The sequence below is a fragment of the Chrysemys picta genome, chromosome 4, assembly GCF_011386835.1.
Source record: "Chrysemys picta bellii isolate R12L10 chromosome 4, ASM1138683v2, whole genome shotgun sequence".
In the NCBI taxonomy this organism is placed as follows: domain Eukaryota; kingdom Metazoa; phylum Chordata; order Testudines; family Emydidae; genus Chrysemys; species Chrysemys picta.
Genome location: NC_088794.1, coordinates 37156616 through 37184049, shown reverse-complemented (window position 1 = coordinate 37184049; position 27434 = coordinate 37156616). Strand labels below are relative to the sequence as shown.

Below are 27434 nucleotides of genomic sequence, written 5' to 3'. Positions count from 1 at the left end.
AGATGAGTTGATGTACCCCCTGGATGACCTCTGCGTACCCCCAGGGGTACCTGTACCCTTCATTGAGAACCATTGCTGTAGGGAACAGTCCTGCATTGGTCTCTGGAGATGGATTGGATGACTTAGCAGGGCTTTTCCTTATTTATCCTTCCATGATTGTAAGTGTTCTTTCAACTGTCAATGGAGTTTCTGCCTATTACTGCAGCAAAAAGGAGATGAGACTATATTAGAATGACTTCTTATTAGAAAGGTGTAATTCAAAAGCCTTCCTCATTTGTTAGTGAAAAATGTTACCATTTCTGATCCCATTTGGGAACCTAAAATTTCATCTAACTTGGGGACACCAGAAACTCTGAAAAGTTAATGATAGTTAAAAATATATGAAGATAGAAGTTGGCCAGCACGTAGGCTTGCCCTCTTCCCCATCATGATGAACCAAACACAGGGCAAATAAAACACCCTGTAGAAATCTGACTTCTTGAATCCTTACTTTACCAAGTGCATTTTATCCTGGGTGTTTTTGTGTTCCCTCAGAGAGCATCTTTGATGAATCACCCAGATCTGTCATGTTTTAATATTAGATTTTAGACTTAAATTTAAGTTTTCATTGCCCTAATAGACGCTTTTATATAATGTTTGAATGAATTGCATTTGAACATCCCCTTGGAGTCTTTGCAACGTTGGATACAATTTTAATTTTTGGAATTGAAGAACCCGAAACGGCAGTCATGAGATATATAATTGAAGTAGGTATCGGTCACACTTTATTTACAAAATCCAGAGATTCATACATAGCAATCTACGGGAAGCGGAGGGCTGGTGTCAGGAAAACAAAGGACACATGAAGCAGGAAAGGTGCCAGCAGGGAGTCATCTCTGTTCCACGGGGACCTCCTTCCTTTTAGTTCAGGACGCTGCTGGAGTCCTTAAAAAAGGAGTAGGCAATCCAGGCTGGTGGTGTAGTTTTGCTCAAGCATGGGAGTGAAATTGATTTGTGAAAGGGGTAGGGGGAGGCCAGCGATGTTTAGCCACGCCACCGGGGATGATCCTGCCTGCAGTCACCTTCTGTTTCTTTACTTCCAGCGCCCTCCAACTTTGCCCTTGGCTCCTGCTTTCTTGCTGCTGTAGTACAGAAAGAAGGAAAACACATCAGTGTGAGTGCTGCAGAAAAGTCCTCTGACCTTTTGTCTTTTCAATCAGCTGCTACTTTGCTGAGAAGCTCTAAACCTCGAGTCAGCAGAGGGAGCTGATCAGATAGCCTGAGAATTGGATGCACCTGCTCCAGAGCAGCTGTAGCACATTCTGAGGAAAGAGATTATCATGGTGGGAGCAGATTTTACTTGGGGTCTTCAGAGGATGGCCAGGAAGTATAGGAATGGAGGGGTCAGAGGCTTTGCCGCTTACTGAATTGTATGCTCAGAGAGCAGGGGATCCTTGAAACTAGCTGACATGGGCCCCAAACTTCAGAGTGCAGATCCAGTTCCAGATCTGAACATTTCCCAAGTTCAGATCTGGATTATGGGTTCAGGTGCAACTCTGGAAATGGAAAGGACTTCCTCAGGACTGTGCCAGTACAGTACCTAGAGGCCCAAGTCACCTGACAATAGAATTTTAGAAATTATTCCCATGCAAAATCATCAGAACAATATTTAAATACAACTAAGGCTGAATAAAAGAATTGCTATGCCATAGTAAAGGGGACTGAAGTCCCCCCTACAATGTGTGGGGAATGTAAAGAATTATAAAATGTTTTAACACATGCAAAGAGATGATTCTGGTTTCCCAGAATTATGTGTCCTCTTCTGACCCTCATTGGTACCAGTAACCCAGTCTTACTGGGGGATGTATGGATGCAGTCTCCATATGATCCTCAGGCTAAGGCTTGTAAAGCACCCCGAGGAAATGATTACCAAGTAATATCTTCTTGCATGCAGAATAGCATTTCAACATGCAATCCACTTACCTTCCTGCTGTGAAACAGATGCATGCCTGCTTCCAGGTGTGTTCCAAGTGAGAAAGTTAGTCTGGTTAGGCTCTGCACTGTGTCAGCAATGGTTCACTCTGCAATGCACTGAATCCTTGTGCATTGCATAACCCCCGTACCCTTCCATCCCAAACATACACCAATAAGGCTACTTCTTGAATCAAACCACTTGCAAGCTGTTTAATCTTTTTGGTGCTAAACGGCATAGCAAGGGTGCCGAGCAAACACATCTGTGTGGCCAGTGGAAGCGGATAGCAAATGTTGTGTTGGTTGGAATGGATGTTTCCAAGGAAGCTGCATTCGGAACACATGTTCCTCGAGGCAGCAGGGAAGGGATTAAAAGGCAACAGCAGAAGGGTATATTTAGCATGGCTATATAGGCCCCAACTTACAGTGGGTTTGTTCAGGAGTAGTAGGCTTATGTATGGGAGAGTCTTCCATAGAGACTTATACACACATACAATGAATACTTTACCTCTCAACCAATTTAGAATAGAAGACAGTCTATTCTGAAAATTGACCTTTTACATGAGAGACAAGGGGTTATTGTCTGTTTACTCAGAGAATATCCTATCTGACATTTTATTAAGCTCAGTTTTCTTTAAACTCATCTCATTCTCCGTTTTCCTGGCTTTTGGACTGGATCAAAAATCACTGTAGAAGCTGCATGCCTAACTGTCAGCTCCCCAAATTAATGCAGCTCTCTTGTCACTTCGAGTTTCACAAGGCCTAAGATGTTTCATGTTATGCCTGCCTTTAGACTATGCTTATGGGGGGTTATTGTTCCTTAAAACAAAAAGGGAGCATACAAGGCTAATACACCAAGATGAAAGATTTGTACTTTGGAATGTCGTGCTCCGTTTCTCACCGAGAAATGCCCCATAATACCTGGAGGGATCCACAATCGTACCTTTCCAAATGAAGTGCCATCACACCCAGAAGAACCATCTCTGGAAAGAGATACTTCCAGGAAAAATATCACCTCTTTGGATAATTGGGAGGGTCCCTAGCATGGTAACATTTCATGCTGGTTTTCTGGTAGTGAGATCAGAAGACATAGGAGGAAGAAAACCACCCAGATGAGCCACTAGCACAATCTTGCAAGGTTCTACGAGACCCCATACTCCCTATGAAGTAAATACATCAAGCCCTCTGTTTGGAATCTACAGAGAACTGCACCCAAAATGTTACATTCATTTGACATTCCAGTGTGAATGGGGGGCCAGGGGAAGAATGTTTGGTCCTTGGTGATACCTAATTCTTTGAGTCATTTGCATGACCGGAACTCTTCATGGTACAGAGAAACTGCAAAGAGCAGATTTCAGCGTTCGGAGACCTTCCCTCCCCTTCTTCACAAGACTCCTCCTCCTCCTCCTTGCCTTTTACTTCTCTACACACTCCTCCCTCCCCCAACCCCTTGTCTCTGATGTATTGAGGTCTCCTGATGAAAACATGCAACAACAAAGACATGGGACTCACAAGCAGGAAAGAAATTAAATTAAAGAGGTAAGGTGGGGAAGGAAAGTGGGAAGTCATATACCTATGAAAAGAACCCACACCTCTGATCTCATGACATCCGTGTGATGGGGTAACCCTGGATGTTAGTCTTATTACACACCTTTCCTTACAATCTCAGCAATCACTTCTCCATCCTGTATAAGCAAGGACCATTTCCGCTCCTGTGTTCAAAACACTTCAGCCAATACAAACAGTCACGGCTTGAGCGGCTGGCATCTTTGCAGCGATTGTGGGAAGGTGTGCGCATGGGAGATGATGGTTCTTTTACATTAGGTTATGAATTCACTTCAGTTTGACCATCATTTTCTAAGGGTGGGGGCGGGTTGGAGGTTGCCCTTCCACTTCTCGCCTCATTCCCTTCTGAGAAGAAAATGTCAGCATCAAAGCTGAAGTGTCCGCTGGAACACTGAGCGGATATCCCAGACTTTAGGCTGGGACATAGGTACTTACTGCTTCTGGGCCTGATCAATCCGGTTCCTGAGGGTGGTGATCTGCAAACAACATACACGACTAGGGTTTTTAAAGGGCTCTGCCAAGTGACCTGATTTCCCTGTGGGGAGGGAAGTGGTTTACCTGGCTGGAGGTCTGGAGACAGGTGCCTGTGATGGGGAGAAACTCTTTCTTTTCAAATGAAAACTCTCTTGACTGAGATGTTGCTAACTAGCAGTAAATTTACAAGCTAATTTCATGTTTTACAAGGAGGCACAGATGAGGGATCCAACTGAAGGGACGGTGCTGTTGCCCTTGTTAAAATAATTAATTAGTTCACGTACAATGGAACCCAGTTATGGTGAACTCATGTATAGCCAAACTTGAGGTAAGTGACCTAGGAAGTCATAAATTGGCCATTTTGAAAGCTCACGAGACCCTGAGAGGTGTGATCTCCTTGTGTGTGCTGTCCTCGCCCTCCCGTCAACCCAGCTGTAAATTTACCAGGTAGCTAGCAACATTGAAGTGGAAGGTGGGGTTGACCTGGACAGGTGAGAAATTGGAAACAGAAAAGCTCCAAAGCTGGAGACAAACAAGTGAGTATGCTCAGCAACAAATAACTCCAGGGCTTTCATGAGAGGGGAAGTATATTGGAGGGGTGCAGGCTGCCCTTCCCTCCACCCATCAATATCATATAAAGAGACTGCTGCACTTTGGGAATGAGAGATACTCCAACTGAGGGGTATTACTGGGTTTAGGCAATTCATGATATCTTGATAGTTAGACTCCACAGGTCCTGTTGTCTTCAGTGGGCTTTGGATCCGGCCCCCAGGATGATGGGGCATGTGCTCTCCTAGTACTTTCTGCAGGCTAATTAGTTGAGCAGCTCTGGTGCTGATTTGGGGGCAGGAAGTAGAGAATGCACAATGCAAAACCCTTTCCAGACATTTATCTAATAGACTGAAGGGTTCCCAAGAGGATAGAGAGGAAATATTAGAAAGGAAACACAGTAACCATAGAAAGAAGGGCTGGAGTGGGGGATTTCAGGTCCTTCCCAAACCATCTTCCAGACTGTGGCAATTTGTGGTGTGGTAATACTTGTGTTCCATTGCCCCTGGGGGGGGGGATTCATAATGAAGATGAGCTCATCCTCTCTTAATCATGGTGGAATTTTAGATTTGAACTAGATGCTCAGGAAAGTGAAGGGCTAATACACAAAGCACCAGCTAGACCCAATGTGTGGCTGCTGTGTTGTTTTGCCTGAGTTAGCACCTCAGTCCTGACATGCAGCCTTGCTATTCCAGTCTTCCAGTGATCTTTGTGCTCTGAATATATGTCCACTAAAAACTAGAATGAGTCTACAACCAACTTCTGTTCATTTCATTTTTCCTGTGTAACCCAATCAGGATCGAACCCTGGTTTCCAGAGGTGAAAGTTAACCTGCAGAGTTCCCTTCTCCCCCCACTTCTGCTCTTGGTGTAATTCAGAATTCTCCATTGCCTCTGGACTCCATGTTCTGAGCAAACTCACAGTCCAAGAACTGATGACCCAGCAAGGGTCGCATGGCATTTGAAATTCCCAGTGCTTGAAACAGGAAAAGATCACATTTCAGGATGGTCTGCCATCCCGGATTTCCTGGGCCAAGTTTTCCCATGGCAAACAGAAAAAAAAGAAAGAAAGAGACTGAGACATTAGAGGCAACAGGACAACATCAAAAAGGAAAGATCTGCTGCATTCTGTACTTACGGTAGTTTAAAAATCCACTCCTTGGATTTGAGTCATTTATCGCAATTGGGTATTTTTTTCAGACCTGGCAGAGATTCAGCTTTGCCCTCCAAACTGACTCAAGGGCTTGAGACTCACCTTTCCTGCTAAACCTGTGACAGTAGGCACAGCAGTCACTGTCTTACACAGTACCAGTAAGCAATAGGGGTACATCTACACTGCATTTTAAAACTTTCAGCACCAGGTCTCAGAGACCAAGTCTACAGACTAGGGACTTGTGCTATGGCACTAGAAACAGCAGTGTAGACAGTGCAGCTCAGGCTCTGAAGCCCAGTCCCCACCACAGTCTCCACTGATCTCCAGCCTGACCTCAAACATCTACACAGCTGTTTTTAGCACAGTAGCACAAGCTCCAAGAGCCTAAGTCTGTAGGTCTGGGCTCTGAGACTCTCTGCCATGAGTTTTAAAATGCAATGAAGATGTACACATAGAGGCCAGTGCTTAAAACCAGGCCCCCTCATTGTCATCTTGTGTGTCCAATTTTCTTCCTTTTTCTCCCCCTTGCTTTCTTTGTTATTTTATGTCTTCTTCTTCTTTTTCCTTCTTACACTTTCTCTTCCCATCTTTCTCTCTCCTTTCTTTCTCAGTCTTCTCTGCCTTCCTACTCATTCTGACCTTTCTTCTTTCTGTCTTCTTTTCTATTCTCTCACTCTTTCTTTATTACACTTTTTGCCCTCTTCTCTTTTTCCTTTTGTACTTTCTATAAGCTACAGAGCTCTACAGGGAAGCATGCAGTCTGGATCTTTCAGCAGTCAGTTCTACACAAAGCCAACTTAGAATAAGGTAAGTTAATTTGTGCTTCTCTGGTTTAAGGAGCAGCCTGCTTTGTCTCTCTCTGTTTTTGGGGTTCTTGTGTGTTATTCTAAATTCTAAGAAATTTAGTGTTATGTTGCAACCTTCCAGCAAGAGTATTTTTCTGTTTTTATCTAATTTCTCTGTATGTATGCCATGAACATAATTCCCACTCTATCTATGGTGCTGCTGCATTCCATTTAAACTAGTGGGATGTCATGCAGTGTCCAGAAGATTCATTCCATCTGAGCATACATGAATCATCCAACTGCAGCTGTTAAACACCACTGTGATTTTGTGCCACTGTTCAGACTACACCCTGCTTTACAAGAATGGAAGGTGAGAGAAAAACGAAGTGAAGGGAGACACGCAAGACTCAGTCTCCTCGTCCCTCTGCCAGATGGAACTGAGTGCCAGTGCGCTGTCCACCTGCGTGCGCAAGCGCGCGAAATCTCGCCATGCAGGAGGCTCATGCATTTTAGCAGACTTCGCTGCTCCTGTCACATGGGCGAACTCTTTGTACTTACAACTTGGATAGCGCCTGCACCCTGCTACGTAGTGATGTAATCTAAGAGAGATTAAGATCATCATGTTGGTGTGGGTTGTTCTCAGTCCAAGTATTTAAAAAAAATTGAAAAAAGGAAGTGAAGAGAGAGAAAAGCAGCCAGAAATATCGATCCCAGCAGGATCTTGGTCACTGAAGTTTAGTGCAGTCGAGTATGGGCATATCCCATTATCAGACTTGAAAGGGACATGTCAGCGCTCTGATACCATGTGACACTTCAGTAAAATGCACATCTATTGAGGCACAGATTTCATCAAGGGCCTCCTAAGAGTTCACTCCACAGGGGGTCATTTCCGTCCCACTCTTTTTGTTTTAACTCTATGATGGAAATAAAAAATCCAAAATTTAAGTATGAAATTGAACATGTGATTAAGAAAGTCACTTGCTGATGGAGATAGGCAACTGAAAGAGTCTGACTAACCCCTTTTCACACCTCTCTTCCACACTAATAAACAATGGGGTTTTTCTTTTCCCATTGTGGTGCGTGTCTCATTTTCATAGATTCTGGTCTAATCAATTTCAACTTTAAGACTCAATTGCGGCCTGCTAATAGTAGCCCCATGCATGTGGTAGGTACACAGTTATGGAAAATATGATTCCAGTGTGCCATGCACGGCTCTGGCAATTTACTCTGCTGAGTAAATATTCCAAGTTGTGTGTGGAAGTAGCTTAATGACATCTCCACACATTTCCTATGGGGGTTTCACAGCTTCCTGCAGACTGGACCCAGAGGTGACTGGTGCCATCACCAACTTGCTTCTCAACCCACCTCATATTTTTGACTCTTCATCTTCTCTGCAAATTCATACTTCTCAGTTTCCAGCTGGTATAACCAATCCCACAGTTCCTTGGCCTTATCCCTATGCATTTAGGAGGGAGGAAGACAGGAGAAATATTTCACACATTTGAAATGTCACATGTTTGCTGTGGCCCTCAGGACACTAGTAGCAATTTAAAAAAAAAAATTTTGGTGTAGCATGTACCGCTTCCCCTTCAAAACTCCTCCCCAGCTTCATGTCACTCACTATTTTTATGTTCAGATTTTATTTTCCTCAGCTTAATCCCTTTTAACATTTCAGCCTTGCACTGTTTTCCTGTGTTTCCTCTATTAACACCCTTTCACAAGTTTATTTATTTACTTGGCTCTGTGTCTCTCACTAAAGAACCCAGGGGAAATGGAGAGGAAGTGGTGAGTGGGATTCCAAAGCTTGAATGAGCAATTGGCTGTGCAACTGGCATGGTAGTTTTCACCAGGCTAAGGTGGATAAGCAAAACTGACCCAGTGTAACATTAGTTAGAGATTGGCTTGGACCAGAACACTAGATCTCTCGAAGCCTCCAAACTCTGAGAAGGTTCACATCTAGATCTTTGCAGTGCAGACCCATCTCTACTATTACTGATGTTGGCAGAGGCCTGCTCTTCTTCCTTGGATTGCAATACTCCTACAATTATGACACTAACCACATTACAAACAGCCCTTTCTATTTCTGGACATCCACCATTGTTCTGCCCCGTCTCCACCAGGGTTGGCTCTTCTGTAGGGTGGCATTTCTAAAGTGGCCCCTACCCATTCCTTTTATATCCCAGGGCACACAGGTACTCCCACAGCACACTCTCTTTCTATATCCCTTCAGTGTGGGAGGCCCCAGACCACTAGAAGAAATTTCTGTGTGTCCTCATTCAGATCTGTCAGCCTTGACCTCCCTGAGAAATCACCCAATCTACCTGCAGCAAATGAAGATGGCATGTTACCTCAGCTTGTCTTCATTCAGATGGTCAATGTTTAGTGTTTTGCGCCTCTCTGCCAGGATCTTCTTCTTCATTTCCCTAGCAGTCTGCTTCTTTCCTCTCTTCTGGTCAGCCTGCAGGAAACATATGCCCAGAACATCAGTGGATGCTGCCCTGAACAAATTCAGGATGAAGTAAGGAGATATTGTGAAAGAGCTAAGGAACCATGGACACGTAGTACTGGAGCATTTCCAGGCAGATGCACTGGGGCCATTCTGGAGACATTAGCACATTCCCAACCACACTTACTCCACACGAGCTGAGAACCTCTTAAAAGTTTTGCAATGGCCTTGAAACCTCAGGGAATCCCAAGCAGTTATAGGAGTTGTCATGAAAATCTAAAGGATTCCTAGCAACTGCTGGAACAAACTTACTGAATTCCTAATGATTGGTGGAGAATTTAGGAGACTCAAGGGGTGACAGAGAGGTACGCGAGTGGTGATAAAATTCAGAGAAGTGTGTTTAATGCCTCCCTATTTCATCCATTGATCAATGCCTTTACCTTTGCCAAATAGCTGCTGTATGTGGCACCCATGGAGGTCAGAGCCTTCTTTTTCTTCAGGTCATCCTCAGCTCTTCTCTTAGCATCTTCTTCCTCTCTTCTTACCTTCTCCTCCTGCAGAATGCACCATAGAAAAACAAGTTACCGAAAGGACTTTGGCTGGGGGAGCCCACACCTACTCCACTAGCAGCAGGAGTCACTGCAGGGAATGATGTAGAAATGTATGCATCTGGGAAGGTATATACCTGCTTCCTTCCCAAGCTCTGCCCAGTTAGCCTCACCGTAATGAGGAGCATATCAGTATCTTCTCTGGTATTCCTGAGGCAGGTGGGACCTGCAGCTTCTCTCCATCTCCTTTCACAGTTCCCGAACAAGATCTGAGCCCAGGTACTTTCTTGTTATGTGTCAAGAGGAAAACAGAAAGCAGAGGCACGTACCGCAAGCCTGACCTGGCGCTCCTTCTCATTCTCAGCCCGGATTCTTTGTTGTTCTGCCCTTTCGGCTCTGCGTTTCTCCTGCCCGAAACAAAGGAAGAGGCATAGAGTCATCAGTATGTGGCTTTATTCGTCTCCAAAGCTTTATAAAGGACTTCAGTTTCCATATTAGGCAGTGGACCTTTCCCATTACTTTACCAAAATGTGCAGGATGAGGCGTATAGCCAGCTGAAGGACCTCAGGTGAATTTCATGACTGTAAAACACCTGGGAGGCTGAGAACAGGGATGAGTTACAATGAGCGTGGTCACGTCTGTGCAGTGTGGGACAGGCTTCCCTCAAGCCAGAATTGAACAAGTAGAATAGATTGTCCATCTACAGAGGGGACCTGAGGCTAGCAGGTGGTTTCTACACCTGTTTTCAGAATGGTTATGCCTCATCCACCACATTTAAAGTGCATTTGGACTGGACCAGTTTAAAACTGCACTGAAAACCAGTCAATGAAAAAAATGGTTTTTGTCCCAGTGTAGTTGGGGGCTAGATTGACCATATCTTGCAATCCTTGCCTTATCTAAGGTTGAAAGAGGATTATCCTTATGTATGTCTGAGTTTCAGGCCTATGGGAGACTGGTCTTCTCCCATATGTAGCTCCCACAGCTTATCCTCTGTTGTTATAACATGTATGTGTGTGAGTGCATTAAGTGCTCCTATAAGTGAGGAAATGATACCATTGCCTAGACCCAGACATTATATAGGCACTAGCTGTGGTATCAGTTCCTCATTTGTGGCAGCATCCAAGCTTCCCATTCACCGCTTAGTCAAGTCTCCTCAATCAGGCCTAAAGCAACCCATGCTATCCTAGTTATGGGCTTCACACACAGCTCTGTTAATGCACCTCTGTTCTGACCTGCAACACCCCTTGATGTTCTAGTTCTGAGTCCCACCACACATATCTGCCATTTTACCTCATCCTTGACCTGCCTAAGCCCTGCTACTCCAGTCTTAAGTCCACCTCATCACTTTACCAATTCACCTCAGACTTGGCCTGCAGCAACCTCCTCCTGGATATGTCAGAGCAGAAATGGTCTATGGTCCTGAGCTGTGCTTAACTGTATATGGTGTTTTATGGTATAAACAAACACACTCCTAAGGAAGGATGAGAAGACCCAAGACTTATTTTCATTTGGGACCTAACCCAGGTTTGCATTTAGCTCTTCAGAAATGAGAGGCTAGTGCACTGACCCAAGCCTCATTAAGGCTATCACTGCAAGGTGTCCTAGACTTCCACCTTGGCACATGGGCACATTCCACTCTACACCAGCCAAAAATGCACAGCCATTATCTTGATCACATTGGGAACAACAGGCAGTCACCTTGAAGGACTCTCTTCCCCTATTCTCCTATCTCCACTTGTTGGATAGAAGAAGCAATTTGGTCTGTAAGGTTCCAGTTCAGTTTTGAGTCTCTGAGGTAATGACACACACTATCTTCCTGAAGCAGACATCACTGGGGATGGCACCATAGAGACTTACAATTCTTTCCTTCAGGGCAAGCAGTTCCTCCTCTTCCTTCTTCCTGCCCTCGAAGTGATTGTCAATCAAGGCCTGCAGTTCAATCAGGTCTTTGTTCTGCCTCTTCTTTTGGATGTCCTGAAAGAGCAGTAAGGCGTTATTACAATAACAATCTAACATTGGTGCAGCTCCTTCCATCTGAGGCTCTCAGCACCCTGTACAAAGGTGGCTAAGTACTAACAGCCTCATTTTACAAATAGGGAAATTGAAACACAAGGGGCATCATTTGAAGGCCAATGAAGTCAATGGGAGCCTTTTTATTGACTCGGGTGCTGAATCAGGGCCAGAGACATTTAGTGGCTTGCCCAAATTAATAGCCAGTGGTAAAACAAGGGACAGAGCCCTGATTTCCCAGCTCCCACATCCTCACATCAATGGACCATCCTTTTATATTTCTCTGCATGCTCCTCATTTTACCTGTATTCCTACACCAGTCAAAATGAAAAGAAGCTTCATTTACTTGTGGACAAGGTGAACACTACCGTGACCCTGAATGATCATATAACTTATCCTGATGTAATCATGTACCGCTCATCATTTTTTCCTGTTGACTTACTAGAAACATATTTGGGTCCATGCTTGTTTGGTTATTTGGTGGTGCCATTCTGAGCACTATTTCTCAGAGACAGAATTGATACAACCTGCTTCAAGTGTGTGGATTCATTACAGGCACATGCATTGCTGGGAAAGCCTCCTCCAAGGGTCTTGCTTCTGCTTATAGGTGCATTGTTAAGGGGGGGTTGGGTTTTTTTGTTTTTTTGTTTGGGGTTTTTTTAGGTTAAATCTATTGTGTGGCCTATTAAAGGAAAAGTGTTTTTTTACCCATGAAAGCTTATGCACAAATAACTCTGTTAGTCTTTAAGGTGCCACTGGGCTCCTCGTTGTTTTTGTGGATACAGACTAACATGGCTATTCCTCTGATAAAGGACATAACCATTTCCCATGCACTATGGCAGTTTCTTGATACCATGAAAGCCCTTTCCTGGCCACTCATACTCCAAAGCTAATTTTATTTCATCATTCTTGAGTCAGGGGAGCTGCCTGGAACACTAAGCAAAAAGACAGGACTAGGAAGTGATTGAAAGGGCAATTGGATTGTCCTTGAGAAATAATTAACTGATCAAGATAAAGATCACAATAAAGGTCTGCAAGGAAGGAGATCTAAAGGCTTTCTAAGCAGTTACTAATTCCATTTCCACCCTTCAGATTTCTCTTTCCAAGACGAATTAAGATATAAATACAGCTGCACAACTAAAGCAATGTGTAAGAAGGTTTTTCAGATTGGACCCCAGATTAATCTTTCAGTGAAAATAGACTCCTTTTGCCCTTGGCTACATGGCAGTGACATTTTCACAAAGGCTAGTAGCGATGCAGGGAGAGCTGGGTGTGTGTATGTGATGGGCATGTGTCAGGAATACTTACATCAAAGTCTACTTTCTCACCCTCTGGTATTTTAGGAGCAGTCAGTCTGTAGGGGATAAAAAATAGAAGGAATTGAACCTCAAAAAACCAAGAGATTAACTAATTTACCAAATGGAGCCATGCTGAGGGAGAAATGTCGATGGGGAGGTACAGCTGAAGCTATGGCTTGATTGAATACTATGCTGGAAGTAGTGCTAGGGGACAATCTGCACTGTCCCCCACAGGAGAAGGAGGAGAAATGACCCAATAGATGGCGGGAGATGACCCATCCCAAATGTTTATGGGGTTATCCCATTTTGCACAAAAAGGCACAGAATGGGACAACTCGCATCTAAAGTTCCATGAGGCTGCTAACACAAAGAGAACATTGCATGACCCATCCTGGGATGCTGGCTTGGTGGAGACTCGGGGCACTGATCCACTAGAGCCAGAAGATGCCTGGGGAATCCTGGTCAATCCCTGTGGAGCCCAGGAAAACCCAATTGTGTTATCTGCCAGCAACACAGGAAGTATGGGTAACTCCCATGACATGCTGCCATTGGCTACCCTGTCCTCCACATCCAGCTGTTGCAACTCATGCCCAGTGTCGGGTTTACAATAGCTCCAGTGGTTCCATGGAACCAGGCTCATGCTCAGAAGGGGCCCCGGCCTGCTCCGCTTGCACCGCGCCCCAAGACCCCGCTGGCTCCCCCCGCCCACCACTTGCTCCTCTCGGCCTGCCCGCTGGCTGGCCTCCGGCTCTGGGCAATCTCTGCTTCCTACCACCCACCCACGGGGGCCCCATCTGTCTCCCCGGAGCTGAGCCACCTGGGATTAGTGCAGAAGCTTGGCCAGTCTCAGCCAGGTGTGTGTAGGAGGGGAACAGTGTGGAGGGCTTGGCTGGGCCCCTCCAGGCAAGTGCGTCTTGAGGGACCCTGCCGGGGCAGGTCCTGGCCTGCTTATCACACCACTCCCGAGGGGCTGGAGCGATTCCTGGCCCTGGGACCAGCCGTGGCTGCGCTGCCGGCTCAGCTCGGCAGACAAAGTCGCCTCCCAGCAGGGCCGGTGAGTGTGGCCAAGAGGCAGGGCTTGGGGGATTGGGTCTGCCAGGAGTATGCGGGGGTGCTGGGCTGTGAATGGGCAGGGAAGTTCTGTGTGTTGGGGCACTAAGGAGTGGGGGTTCTCTGTGGGGATTGCTGGGAAGTTGTGGTGGGGCTGTAGGCGAGGCTCTGTTGTGCAGGGCGCTGTGCATTTGGGGGTGGGTCTAGGGGGATAGTGGGCCCGTGGGGGCTCTGGCCATAGGGAGTTGGGGGGGTGTTGGGCAGGGGGGGCTGTGTGGTGTGGCATCGGCCCACCCCCGAGGGGAAGGGACACCCTGGCAGCACAGGGCCGGGCAGGCCACTGTGTGTCTAGCAACTGCCGGTTTGTAAATAGTGCCCTCGCATTGGGTGGAGAAGGACCGCTCCTGCCATGCCCCATTGCCTCTGGCTGGCCCCTTGCTCCGGGGACTGACCTCCCCGCGCCATGCTCCATTGCCTCCATGGGGGCCCACAAATATGTGTGGCGCTGGGCCCACAAAAGGTTAATCCAGCCCTGCTCATGCCCCCTTTCATGGTTTAAAGAACGATGGAAAGGATTTAATACTGAACCCCGCAGCATTCATTGTCTGTGGCAAATAGCCATCCCCTGTCAGACATTCTCTTTTACCTGCACATGTTGTTGCAAAGGTGGCCGCAGAGCAGGCAGAGAAAGGTGGGCAGAGCAGACTGCACACTTGCCTTTCCCCTCTTGGTACCCTCTCTTCCCATTTGTGTGCAGCCCAGGAGAAATGAGCAGATAATATGAGCTCAGCTTCACCCAACGTGAGGTGCTACAGGGGATGGAGTAGGAGCACTTGGCTCTGGAGACCTGATGTCTGTGCCAGTCCTCGCTGTAATAAAGATGTATGAGCTGGTGTGGGACTGGTCTCTATTTCGTGGCCTGTAGCTAGTCTTACAGTAGCTTCTGACAGAGGGAGGCAGTCTAGGGAAGAGTCAAGAAATGCTGGGTGTTGCATGAATGGTGGGGAGGAGAGGGTTGCGCATAGGTAGTGGGAGACATTTCTCTGGTAGGAGGTCTATGATGGTCATCACATTTATACCAGTATTTTAAAAAGCAACCATTAATGCACACTTACTTCGGCCTGGGCTTTTCCTCTGTGTTTGGAAACATAGACAGAAAACAGGAAGAGAGGGGAGAAAAGAGAGAGAACAGTTAGAACAAGAAAAACACCAGCTGTGGTTTGTTAAAGCAGAGAAACTGAAGGGAAATCCAGGTTTAGGAGGAACACCCCTGAGGAACTGGTTATGCCTCATACACATCCAAAAGAGACCCTCTCCTTTGGTGTGAGTGAAGAGCAGACTGATTTGACCTCAAATCAGAACTCTACAGAAAAGGAAAGGAAACAAGAGATTGTATAAAAGACCTAACGTAGCATCTGGAAGTGAATGGTTTCATTTATGAGATGAGTGCTAGTTCTTACCCCCTGGAGACCAAAGCTATAGGGAGGATGACAGAGCTGGAGAGTAAAAAAGAATATTCCCCCTCCTAGTGTAAGTTTCTCATCTCTTTTACGCTGTTGGATATTCTCAGCAACTCCACTAAAGTCAATGGAGTCATTTTGGGTTTACACTGGTGTAAATGAGAACTAAACTTGGCTCCAGATCTACTGAAATGTTGCATACATAGTCCAGAAGGGGAACAGCTTTATGGTAAATCATCTCCAGTCACATACACTGCCAGACATCCCTGCATGGCATCTATGTTTCCCGAAGTCTCCATGTTCTCTCTTTCTCTCCTTCATACACAGCAGTGCCCCTCAAACCCAACCTGGAAAGATCATCCTGCATAATTCCCCGGTTGATGTACTGATGGATATTCTAAGCAAAATTCCCATGACTGTTAATGAGAGTGACGCTTGTGTCTCCAGGAGAGGACAGACCTCTCAATATGCAATGTAAACCATCTCCAAGATAGTCAATCCTGGGCTTTTCATAATGAGAGACATTCTACTGCACCAAACAGCCATTTACTGTTTTGGTGATATGATGTTTTGCACACACTTTGTGCCTGATTCTCCTCTCTCTAATGTTGGGTTTATGTCAGTGTAATGCCAGCAAATTCAATGGAGTTACTCCCATAAGTGGAGGAGTATTAAGCCCATACATTCTATCCTAATGTTGTCTCTTACGGACCCAGGTTGACTTTCATAGCCATATGCTGAGTTTGAACTTTTAGGAATTCATCTGAATTCTGCATACAATGCTCTTGTATTGTTTGCTTGGTGGGGTGGATTAGAAATAAAAAGCTCACAGCCTATTGTGGACAGGGCCAACTTTGAGGAGCTCAGCTTCCCTCAGGAATTGGTCCAAGCACCCAGTTATCCAGAAACAATATTTTTCCCCTGTAATAATTTGAGGTCAGATCATTATATTTTGAGGCATTTCAAAGGATGACTTTTTTTTTTTTTCATGGAGCACCTGTACTCTGGGAATCTCACTCTGGCCACCTTCACTGCCACAGTGTGTTCAAGCAGGCCACTGCCAGGCATACTATTTCCATATTTACAAGTCCCAGTCAGCTCTTTCTTCTGGGGAGAAAGGCAGCAGTCTTGGCAGCAGCCAGTTCTGCCTTCCATGAGGCTCTTCACTCACTCACCCACCTACCCTCCCAGGGCTGCCTTCCTCTGTATTTAGCTGCTGCTAGCTCGTGGGATTGCTTCCCCCTCTAATTAGCCCTTCAGTGTGGCGCCACTTGTTAATTGATCCTCTAGTTAGGGCCCAATTAACCTATATGGGTGGGGATTTGAGTGACAGGTTACTGTCAGCATGTTTTCCCCAGGAATTGAAGTTAGAGGGGGTGTTCGAATGTACAGGGGAGGTGTTGGAAAATGACTAAATTGGCAACATAGGCCCCGTCACCCTCCCGTTTTTGCAAGTGTGGGGGGTGGGGGGATGAGTGGGACAAGGGAGAATAAAATGAAAGTCGATTATAAAGCCAAAAAAAAAACCCCCTCTAAAATCAGTGGTGAAAAATCCTTGCGGGAAATATCAGCTATTTGGGGTTTGGATAATTGGGGGAGCTGATTAAGGGAGTCACGGTGAGAGGCAAAACCAAGGCTGGGACTACACTCAGAGCTAGGGACGTGACCCCAGCTTGCATGCACATACTTGCATTAGCCCTCGTTGAGTTAGCTGACTCACAATAGCAATAGAGCTGAGGTAGCCTGGGCAGCAGCGAGTGGCGGTACGGGCTAGCCGTGCTGAGTATGTTCAGGCGGGTTTGTACTCAGCACAGCTAGCCCATGCTGCCACTCACCTCTGCTTGTGCTACCCCAGCCACACTACTGATCGATTTAGTTGAGGGTTGGTCCTGCTTTGATCAGGGGGTTGGACTAGATGACCTCCTGAGGTCCCTTCCAACCCTGATATTCTATGATTCTATGATACTGTTTCTACGGCGCTAGTCTGATGACAGCTGGGATGAGTATGTCTAGGCAAGCTGGGAATCACAGCCCTAGTTCCAAGGGTAGACATACCCTAAGAGCCACATAAGAGTGAATGTCAGGTGGTAATAGTTCCTTTCTCTCACTCTCTGGCTGTCTTGTCTGTTCAGATCTGTAAATCCTCTGAGACAAGGACTGTTGCTTACAGGGTGTGTGGACAGCACCTAGCGCAACAAGGCCCTGATTGCAGTTGTGGATCTCTAGATGCTACAATAGTGCAAATAAATAATAATAATACAATAATCAAGTGTCAAATGATCAGGGTTTTACTGTACTCTCATAAGAATGTAAATAAAAACAAGTCACAGATCATCTCTGGTAAAAGCAAAATTAGCTTATTTCTCCAGGTAGGATTTTTGTTGTTCATCTTCTTTTGCTTAGATTTGTCCAATAGACAGTGAGCTTTTCATATGATTTTTTTGTTGTTGGGGGCGGGGGAAGGGAATTGCTTCAACCAGTTTGACCTGATTATTCAGAGACACGCAGGATTCCCTTCGCCTATGAAATTCCAAGGAAATAACCAAACCATTCCAGTTCAACAAGGAAGTTGTAAGTTAGTGGCATTTGTGACATAAGAGAGAGAAAAAGAGCTGTGGAATGACTAATTGTTCTGTGTTTGTTTGTTATTCTTGGTTGACCCGTCTATCATTGACTGGGTGAATCCAACCACATCTTAAACTTTAGCATCAGTTGCTGCTAAATTGCTGCTTTCTGGATAATTGAATGAAGAAATGATTACCAAAAAAAAAAAAGTTTGTTTGCTGTTCTCAAAATAAAGTATTGTCGTTGTGAGGTCTAAATGCACCACCAGGAAACTAGAAATGGGTGAGACTACAAAGAAATGTCAGCTTTCATCCAAAAAACGTCCTGTAGTGTGCATGGCCCAGCACAATATGTACTGTATGCACTAAAACCGGCCACAAGGCTGGGGTTTATTTTTAAGATGCTCTCTCTTTCAGGGCTGTCAATCAAGGAACTGGGCCAAAATTTGTTAACACTCAGGAATTGTCATAGCAAATTCCTATTCTTTGACGCACATGGTGGATTCTCACTCTCATATTCTGCGCATTCTGCCCATGAACCATGGGTCTGTGAGAAAACCCCCACAATCACCCTGCCAAAAGTTCTGCAAAGAACCACTGAAAATCCAGGTTCACTGATGCTGCAATAATACATATGTTCCAGGAGTTGTTGGTAGTCACAATGGGGTAGCACAGGAACTCCATATGTATCATTACGGCACCCTCCATTCTTTTTGCTACATCTATAACATTCTCACTGTGCTCTCCCTTTTCCGAGAATCCATCTTCACTACACCTCAACTGCCTCAGATTTCTCTAGTCGCTTCCCTTCCTCTCGTCTGCCAGAAGTAACATTCTAACCAACATCAAGAGCTTGAAAAGCAATATATTATTTAAAAAGAGAGAGAGAATTCACATCCTGAAGTGTAAACTGATGTAAAGGGCCCAGAAAAGTTCTCAAAGTGCTTTTCCTAAAATAAGAAAAAGGCTGAAAAAAGTGAGCAAGAAAATAAATTTTAAAAAATGAGTTGACTTCAGTTAATGTTGGAAGAACCTCCAACTCTCACTTTAGAACCTGCTGTCCCTTAGTACTCTAGAGCGCCTGGGATTCAGAAAGCAACAAAACAACATCAAGAAATGAGGGCTTCCTTTAAGACCATATGCAAAGTCCATTGAAATCAGTGGGAATCTTTCCACCTAGTGCTGCTATTGAGCCAAAATTTCCTGCTAACATAAATGGGCAAAAGTCCACTGAACTTCAGTAGAGCTTTGCCCTATTACACCATACAGAATTTGGTCCTTTGTATTCATTGATGACCACAAAGACCTCATATGGGGAAAAAAGTTGTTTGGAAAAAAATATCTTTTAAAAAAATCTTTCAGTGAGGGAGGAGTTTCCAAACAGAGATTAGATGTAATAAAGTCATAATATATCACCTAGCTCTTATGTAGTGCTGCTTGTCGGTAGACCTTGTTATTGTAATAATAAAAATGAACAATAATAGTTATTAAGTCAGCAATAATTGGAATTTGCCAACTATGTAAAAGCAGTTTCTCTGTTACATAGTTGTTAATCTTCCATAAACTTTTCAAATATCTGCTTATTTGCAGTGCCAAAACTCCCTTATGCCCCAGTCCTGCAAACACTTAAGCACGCGCACAGCTTTCATCTTGTAAATTGCTCTCATTGAAGCCACTTAAATGCCTCACAGAAGTGAAGTTAAACACATGCTTAAGGCCCTAATCAACCAAAGCACTTAAGCATGTGCTTAATTTAGTCCCATCAACTTCAATACTTGAAGTTAAGTACATGCTCAAGTGCTTTGCTGGACTGGGATTTAAATATTTGAAGGATCAGGGCCTGTTTTTTTGCATCCATGCAGATGGATCTTAGCACCCATACATAGTCCCATTGAATACAATGGGCTTCCCCTGTGGTGGGAGTACAGGGCACCGGCACAGATCAGCTTTCAAGTTAAGGCACATCTGCAGTATATTTGGGAGGCATAATTAAAGTTTTACATATCATGACTATTTTCTTATAACTCTAAAAATCCTCCGTCAGGTACCCATCCATTTAATATGAATTCTTTTGTTTTATTCTGAGTAAGTTCCAATTTAGATCAGTGACATATCCTGATTCAGTAAAGCATGTGCCTAACTTTTAGGATGTGCCTAAGTACTTCCCTATTAATCAAAGCATTTAAGCATTTGCTTAATTTTAAATGTGTCAATAGACCGTAAGCAGATGCTTACAGGCCTTTCTGAAAATATGACATTATTAAAGGTTCTAAGTCACACCTAGAATAGTGGGCAGGGTTCTAGAGATGAACATTCTAGAGTACAAGGTTCTCCCATTGCTAATTTCCCTGGTGATGGAATGTGCGAATAAACACCTCAGACACAGCAAAGTCCTCTGAGAGAGCCTGGATATGCACAGTGAATGTATGTTTCCAGCAGTGATGTTTTGGCCCAGTTCCTGAATTTAAATCAAGTGAGGATTAGAAGCAGATGGAGAACAAAAGGGTGGGGGGAGGGGGTTAGAAAGATATTTTTGTTCTCTCAGAACAACACCAAACTACCATCATAGTATTCTCCTTCGTCTCCAGCTGCAGGTTGAAGAACAAAAGCAAAAGAAAGGAAGTATACTAGTCAATCCACAGTTGATGCTGTTCTTCTGTAAATACCCCGCTTACTCTTTCCCTTTCCCTCTCCACTACTCCTAGAATCTTGAACTTGCTGGATAACAAAGAAGAAAGAAACGAAAGGAGAGAAGAGGATGTCCAATGACTCAAATGCATGAAAAGAAATTATCCAGAGGAATCATGGGACACAGTACCTTTGTCCAACAGAACTACTGAAACCCAAAGTGACTTGTAATTATTATACTGTAAGTCCCAAGACCATTGAGAGCTATTGGCTGTAACACACTTTAAAGTAATTTATTAATGAAGTCATTGTTATTATTAAAATAATGACTGTAGTTACTGTATAAATTATGTTAGCAATTATTTACCCTGACTAGCTTATAGCTGATAACTAGGGCCCTACCAAATTCATGGTCCATTTTGGTCAATTTCATTGATCATAGGATTTTTAAAATAATAAATGATCTCAGCTATTTAAATCTGAAATTTCATGGTGTTGTAATTGTAGGGGTCCTGTCCCAAAAAGGAGTTTGGGGTGGGGGATCACAAGGTTATGGGGGGGGGGGCGCTGTGGTATTGCTACCTTTACTTCTGCCGCAGTGCTGCCTTCAGAGCTGGGCAGCTGGAGAGTAGCAGCTGTTGGCCGGGATCCCAGCTATGAAGGCAGAGCCACTGCCAGCAGCAGCGCAGAAGTAAGGATGGCATGGTATGGTATTGCCACCCTTACTTCTGCGCTGCTGCTGGCAGGGCGCTGCTTTCAGAGCTGGGCGCCAGGTCAACAGCCGCTGCTCTCCAGCCACCCCGCTCTGAAGGCAGCACAGAGGTAAGGGAGGCAATACTGCGATCCCCCCTAAAATAACCTTACGACCCCCCTGCAACTCTCTTTTGGGTCAGGACCCCCAATTTGAGAAATGCTGGTCTCCCCCATGACATCTGTATAGTATAGGGTAAAAGCACACAAAAGGCCAGATTTCACGGAGGGAGACCAGATTTCATGGTCCATGACATGTTTTTCATGGCCATGAATTTGGTAGGGCCCTACTGATAAATTGTTAAAGAATCAACCTGCTCATTTGAATCATATTGAACAGCCGATTTTTTTACCAGGACTGAATGGAGCTCTGTAAAATATAGCTCTGATACAGAAACAAAGCTAGTTCCTCGACTGGTGTAAATCAGTGCAACTCCGTTGACTTCAATGAAGCCTCACTGATTTACACCAGCGGCGAATCCCCCCTAAAATGTGTACTCCCAAAGCTTTGATGGAGGATAGTAAGGCTCATGCAGCTGTCAAAAAAATTCCCTCCCATTCATCTCAGAATTCCAGTGAGGAGTTGTGCTGGGTAAACAGCTGTCAACATCAGCTTTTTCAGTATTTGTCTGAAGTACTACACCTCTAGGCCCACTAGCCTCATCCTAAAAGAAACCCATTAACAGATTTTACAACTGTCTAACAAGTGCAACCTTTCCCCCCCTCCCCTAAGAACTTTCTGTGTGGCCTTTCGGAAGGCTGAAGCTTTGCTCTCCAGTCACGCTAAAGCCAGAGTAAAGCAACAAACTCAGATTCAGGCAGGAATACCATAGCATAAGACAGGAGACATTGACTCAGACTGAATAGATCTGACCAATACGACAGCACCACAAAGCAGCAATGCTGAGACTTGGTAGCATCCCATAAAGCACATCACTTCTCAGATTCAAGGACAAGAAAGAAAGACAGACTTACCTTCTTCATACTCAACCTCTTGCTCTTCTTCTTCAGGGGCCTCTTCTTAAAGGGCAACACACACACATACAAAAGAAAAGCAAGTGCAAGAAAGCACAAGGAACATTTATTAGAGATGTACAGGAGGAGCTTAGGATGGGAGAAGTGAAATTAGCTCTATTGTAGGGCAATGAAGTCATGATGAAACAAAGGATAATGTCATCTAGGCATGGCACTTGTTCTGGGGTTCTTTGGTTACTCTTCTGGGGCCAGATTCTGCCTCAACAGGGCTACTCCAGATTTACTCCAGTGTAATCAAAAGCAATATTTGGCCCATGGGAAAGTGACTTTTCCTCTCTGCTCCTCTGCCTGTCTGATGAAGAAGTTGTGGCAAACTGCGTACTATCGATTCCACCACGCTGCATGTTCAATTTGTAGTGCACATCCCCAGTTACCCAGTAAGTGCAGATATTGGCATTGGCCAAAATTTACAAAAATAGGAAACTAAAGGTAGGCTCCTAAATCCATATTTAGACACCAAAGGGTGAGATTTTCAAAAGAGCCTTAAAAGCACAGGTCCTATTGTCTATCTCTTGAAGACTTAGTTCAGATGAGAACATATGCCTATAATTCTGGATGGCAAGTAAGAGATGGAGTATAGAGTTTAGGAGGAAGACCTGGTGAAAACTAGAAGCATATGATTTATTTGACAAAATGTATCTGATTATGTGTGTAAGCAGAGTCTGAATGAGCTCTCCCCTGACATCTTGTGGTGAGCTGGGGAAAAGGATTTCAGGAGTTGATCTCATTTGCATGGGCACAGCCACCTTGCCTATGTACTCAGCATGATGGCATTGCTTGCCCAAATGATCACTTGTGGCTGGTGCTGGATCCCCAGTCTCCTTGTTATTGGGGCAGGAGTAAGATAGGGTTGTTATCCTTGTTGTCTGAATCGAGGGCAGAAGAACTGTACCTGACATACCCCGATGGAGGGACTCACCCTCAACTGAACAGCACTCGCTAGGCAGGGGACATAGGTTCCAAAGCCCAATGAGTTGAGAGAAGGTGGGTACAGGTACTTATACCTGGTGGTGTAGACCATTTTTAAGGGCCCTAGATGCCATTTGACCCTTCCTCTCTCCACATATAATAAAAGAGCTAATTTAGACTCAATTGAGAGTCTTGTTACACATTGCAGAGCTGAAATCACTGATATCTAGGTCTAAGTATTAGACCTACTTTGGGACAGTGTCTCTGGTGCAAGAGACTGCCCAGTGTGCACCAGCAGTGAGCCCTCCTCCTCCCCCCCCCCCCCCCCACACTAACAGCTGAGATCACTGAGAGCTGAAATCACTGACAACCACGTTAAGTGGTGAGCCCTGAAGACATCTTGGCGAGTGACCAGCCGAGCGGCTGGTGGAGAGTGCGGCCAGCAAGGCGGCTGGCGGAGAGGGCCAGAGCAGAGCCCCGCAGCGAGGTGTGAGAAGTGGCTAGCGGGGCAGCGAGCGAGTGGCTGAGCAGCGGAGCGTGTAAGGTGCCTCCTTAACCCTCATCCCCCTTCCACCCAGGGTGGGAGGTGAACTCTGCAGATGAACCTCTGGACTCTGGGGCTGCACTGACCAAGGACAGCAACTGTGAGTGGGGTGCAGAGAAGGGACGGGCACATTAAAGGGACTTTTGGGTTGCTGGACTTAAGAACCTGAGGAGAAAAAGACACTGCCCAACTTACTTGGGAGTGGGTCTTTTGCTCAGGGTTTATGTTTATGAACCTAGTTGCGGTGTTTTCCCAAATTAATGCTGAGTTATTGCCCTCCTTTTATTAAAAGTTTTTGCTACACTCAGACAGTGCTTGCGAGAGGGGAAGTATTGCCTCTGAGAGGTGCCCAGAGGGTGGTGTGTAATTGTCGAGCTGGTTTTGCATTGTATTGTTGAAAAGGAATCCCTAGATATTGAACCCAGTCTTTGTTGCTACCAACTCTGACTGGCAGAAGGATTACATGTGTTTGCAAATTGTCTGCAAGGAGCTTACCATTTTCTTGAATGCATTCATTTTTCTAAATTGTTTGTAGAATAATTCCAGGTATGCAGAGTTTTTATCTTAAGTATTCATAATTCAGACTGAGAGCATTAATACTGCATACTGGAAATTCATGTTGTGTTGATTAGTTTTGATAGGCCATATAATATTATAATAAATTATATTTTTATATATTAATAATAATAATAAATAATATTATTTCTGTTCCTTCTTAGAATCAGGTTTCTAGTGCTAACCCTCACATTTGTGAATTCAAAATTTGCTTTCCACAAACATACCCTCATATACAATTTTATTTTAAGTGAATTATTAAGCGAATGGGGAGGGGTTTTTTGTTTTTTGGATTTTTCTTCTACTTCCATTTCCAATGAAAATCTAAAAAACATCCAGATTTTAAGCTGCTTGGAATCCATCAGGGTATGACTGACAGGTATAATCAAAATCACCTGTGTCATTTAGGCTATCATCTGTGCTTGCCAGACTCTTGACCAAATTTCATGGAACCATACTCATTACAGAGGAGAACAACCAGAAGTATCATAAAAGATGTCAAGGAAAGAGTTTAAGGGAGAACCATCTCCCAAGCAACTGGAATTCAGTGAAGACCCAGAAGGTTCTACCTTGCTGTGGGATGGTGTTATTTCAGTGAGAAGAAAACTAGTAATCCTATACGTGGAGGTTTGAACAAAGACAAGAAAAGCACATGACTCCATATTCTAGATGTTGCCTCCTCAGAATCTCTCTCAACCATGCAATCCGAGCTTTGTGTAGCCTATTTTACAAAGAAAGGAGAACACCAGACTCAACAGACAACAGCATTTTGCCATGCGCTTTTTACACAGAAGATTGTTTTCCTATTGTTAGCTGAAACTATTTCCAAACCAATTCTGCACCTCTCTCCAGTTAATCCCCAAATTTGGGGGGAAAAAAACCTATCAGAATGATGTGGGTGTTGCATTATTGACATTTTCTTTAATGTCACCTTCCAGACCCCCCAACTGTGCAGTTCCATACTGAGAATTATAGATTAGGTACATTAGGTACTGAAATCATGAATTTGGACCCTAACAAATAATCTAACATATTTTGTGAAATTGGGTGACTTTATTCTTTATTTATTCATTCTTTTCACTTTGGTAGAATACTGTACAGTCACTTTTCTTATCTACTCATCTAGACATACTTCCATCCTTCTAAATCTTCATCCATGATTTCTTCTCTTTCTGTGACTACAATCTCCCACAACCATGTGTGAGAACGCTCTTCAAGAAACACTATAGAATTATAGATGGATCAACCTGTACTTTGAATTACAATTTTGGCAAATACCACTCTATAATCTGAAGGATTATCAACAAGCTTTGCAGAAAAATAAGTACTTCTGAGAGCAAAATTTTAATCTCCTTGTCTCTCTCAAAGATCACAAAAGCATCCATGGGTCTTTCAAGCATTTTCCAACATCACTTAAAGAACTGCCCAACATGCTAATTTTTTCATTCTAGAACTCAGAACACTCCTGATAATTTGATCTAGAACCCAAAGCTGCTTCAGTAGCTCTAGCTAAAATCAAAAGCCTAAATTTTCAAGTGTCTATGGATCTTCAGTGCTGCAATTTTTGGATGCCCAACATAAGGCACCTTAAAGGGGCTTGATTTTCAGAAAATGCTGAGCATCCACTCTCTGAAAATCAGGCCATTTTGAGCTGTCTCAAGGTGAGCAGCCAAAACTTGATGTCACACTTGAAAATTTAGGCCAGAAGTTTCATTATAGAACCTGTAACACTCTTTTCATATTGCCTGAAACCACAATACTTGGCAAACACAACCCTTTTCTCAATGTTCATCCAAAACTCTTCAAAGGAGAGGTAATTTCTCCTCCCACATTCCTTTCTTGGGCCTCATCTTGGGCAACCTTAACATTTTTTAATACTGTTTTCCCAGCACTGAAATGGCTTGTCTTCACTACCAGGGTAAGTCGACCTAAGTCACACTACTCCAGCTATGTGAATAAAGTAGCTGGAGTCAACGTAGCTTAAGTCGACTTACCCCAGTGTCTTCACTGTGCTGAGTCAATGCGAGATGCTCTCCAGTCGACTTCCCTTACTCTTCTCGGAGAGCTGGCGTACCAAGGTCGACTGGAGAGCGCTCTGCCATTGATTTAGCGGGTCTTCACTTCACCCACTAAATCGATCCCTGTTGCATCGATTGCAGCAGCATTGATCTCCCTGTAGTGGAGACCAGCCCAAAGCGTAAGGGAGTGAGATTCTTTAAGTCGGTCACATACCTTCTTCGTGAACTTCTGTAAGTGTCATGGAGCAGGCAGTGATGGGAAACAGAGAAACAGAGAAAACAGAATACATATGTAAACACTTTGGAGCCTGAGAAAGCCATCAAGGAATGGGTGAAGGAAAATAAGAATATCGGTGCAAAAAAGTGAGAAACACTGAAACAAAGGTGTCTGGAGAGGCTGCTGGGAATTAAAGATGCTGTAAAGTTAAAGTAGCAGCAAGCATGGAGATTAAAGGAGAAAACTGCTGTAAGTGATCATTTGTGGTTAATATTTGTTTCTTATGTTCTCTCTCTTCTACCAACCCAGGATTCCTGGTCTCTCACACACACACACACGCACTTTGGAACTACAACGAGGAATTCAGAAGTCGTGTCACATACCTGGCTCATGAACTTCATCAGGTGAGAAGTGTCATGGAACAAGATGCAACGGAGAACAAGAGAATGAGAACAAGAAACATGTTATTAGAAGCATCTTAAGCTCTTTCAAGCCAAGGGAGGTGAGGGGAGAGTGTTTAGGAAGTAGATCATAGGTAAATAACATTAATAACATTTAAAAGGCAAATAAATTGGAAGACAGGGTTGTGAAAGGATTTTGTCAGGTGAAATAGACATGCAGCTTCATGGTAAAAAATGTAAAGCTTGCAAAACCTATAAAGAGGAACTGACCACCATGATTTATAAAGGTTTCTCCTATTTTTAAAGCTACACATGAGCATAGAACTTAAAGTGATCTCAAAGAAATACTGGGTCTGTCATTTTCCAAGAGTGGAATTTCGTTCATTTGCATTATAACATTATAGGGCTTGAAAACCTGCTTACATATAATGGTCCATCACTAATAATCAATTAACATCAGAAATCTCTCTGTATTTTTTCCCTGATCTACAACTCATGCCACTTTATGCCTTGAATACAGTTTTG

At 44.2% G+C, this 27434-nt stretch overlaps 1 protein-coding gene across 13 annotated transcripts in view; it reads right to left on the bottom strand.

The window, feature by feature from the left end:
* Positions 1–741: 741 nt before the first annotated feature.
* The window catches only part of TNNT3 (troponin T3, fast skeletal type), a 45217-nt gene continuing 18524 nt past the window's right edge, over positions 742–27434 (bottom strand). For 2 of the 13 annotated variants that reach the window (XM_065592050.1, XM_065592055.1), the window contains 11 exons: positions 26506–26520; positions 22206–22250; positions 14944–14962; positions 12789–12834; positions 11328–11444; positions 9800–9877; positions 9363–9476; positions 8825–8934; positions 7842–7932; positions 3952–3992; positions 742–1121 (listed from right to left, as the gene is read on the bottom strand). In XM_065592050.1, the coding sequence (XP_065448122.1) occupies positions 1073–1121; positions 3952–3992; positions 7842–7932; positions 8825–8934; positions 9363–9476; positions 9800–9877; positions 11328–11444; positions 12789–12834; positions 14944–14962; positions 22206–22250; positions 26506–26520 (725 nt within the window). In that variant the 3' untranslated portion in view covers positions 742–1072. Of the gene's footprint in view, positions 1122–3951; positions 3993–7034; positions 7076–7841; positions 7933–8824; positions 8935–9362; positions 9477–9799; positions 9878–11327; positions 11445–12788; positions 12835–14943; positions 14963–22205; positions 22251–26505; positions 26521–26891; positions 26904–27434 lie in introns of all 13 variants that reach the window. The other 11 variants (XM_065592053.1, XM_065592056.1, XM_065592058.1 and 8 more) reach the window with 8 other exon arrangements.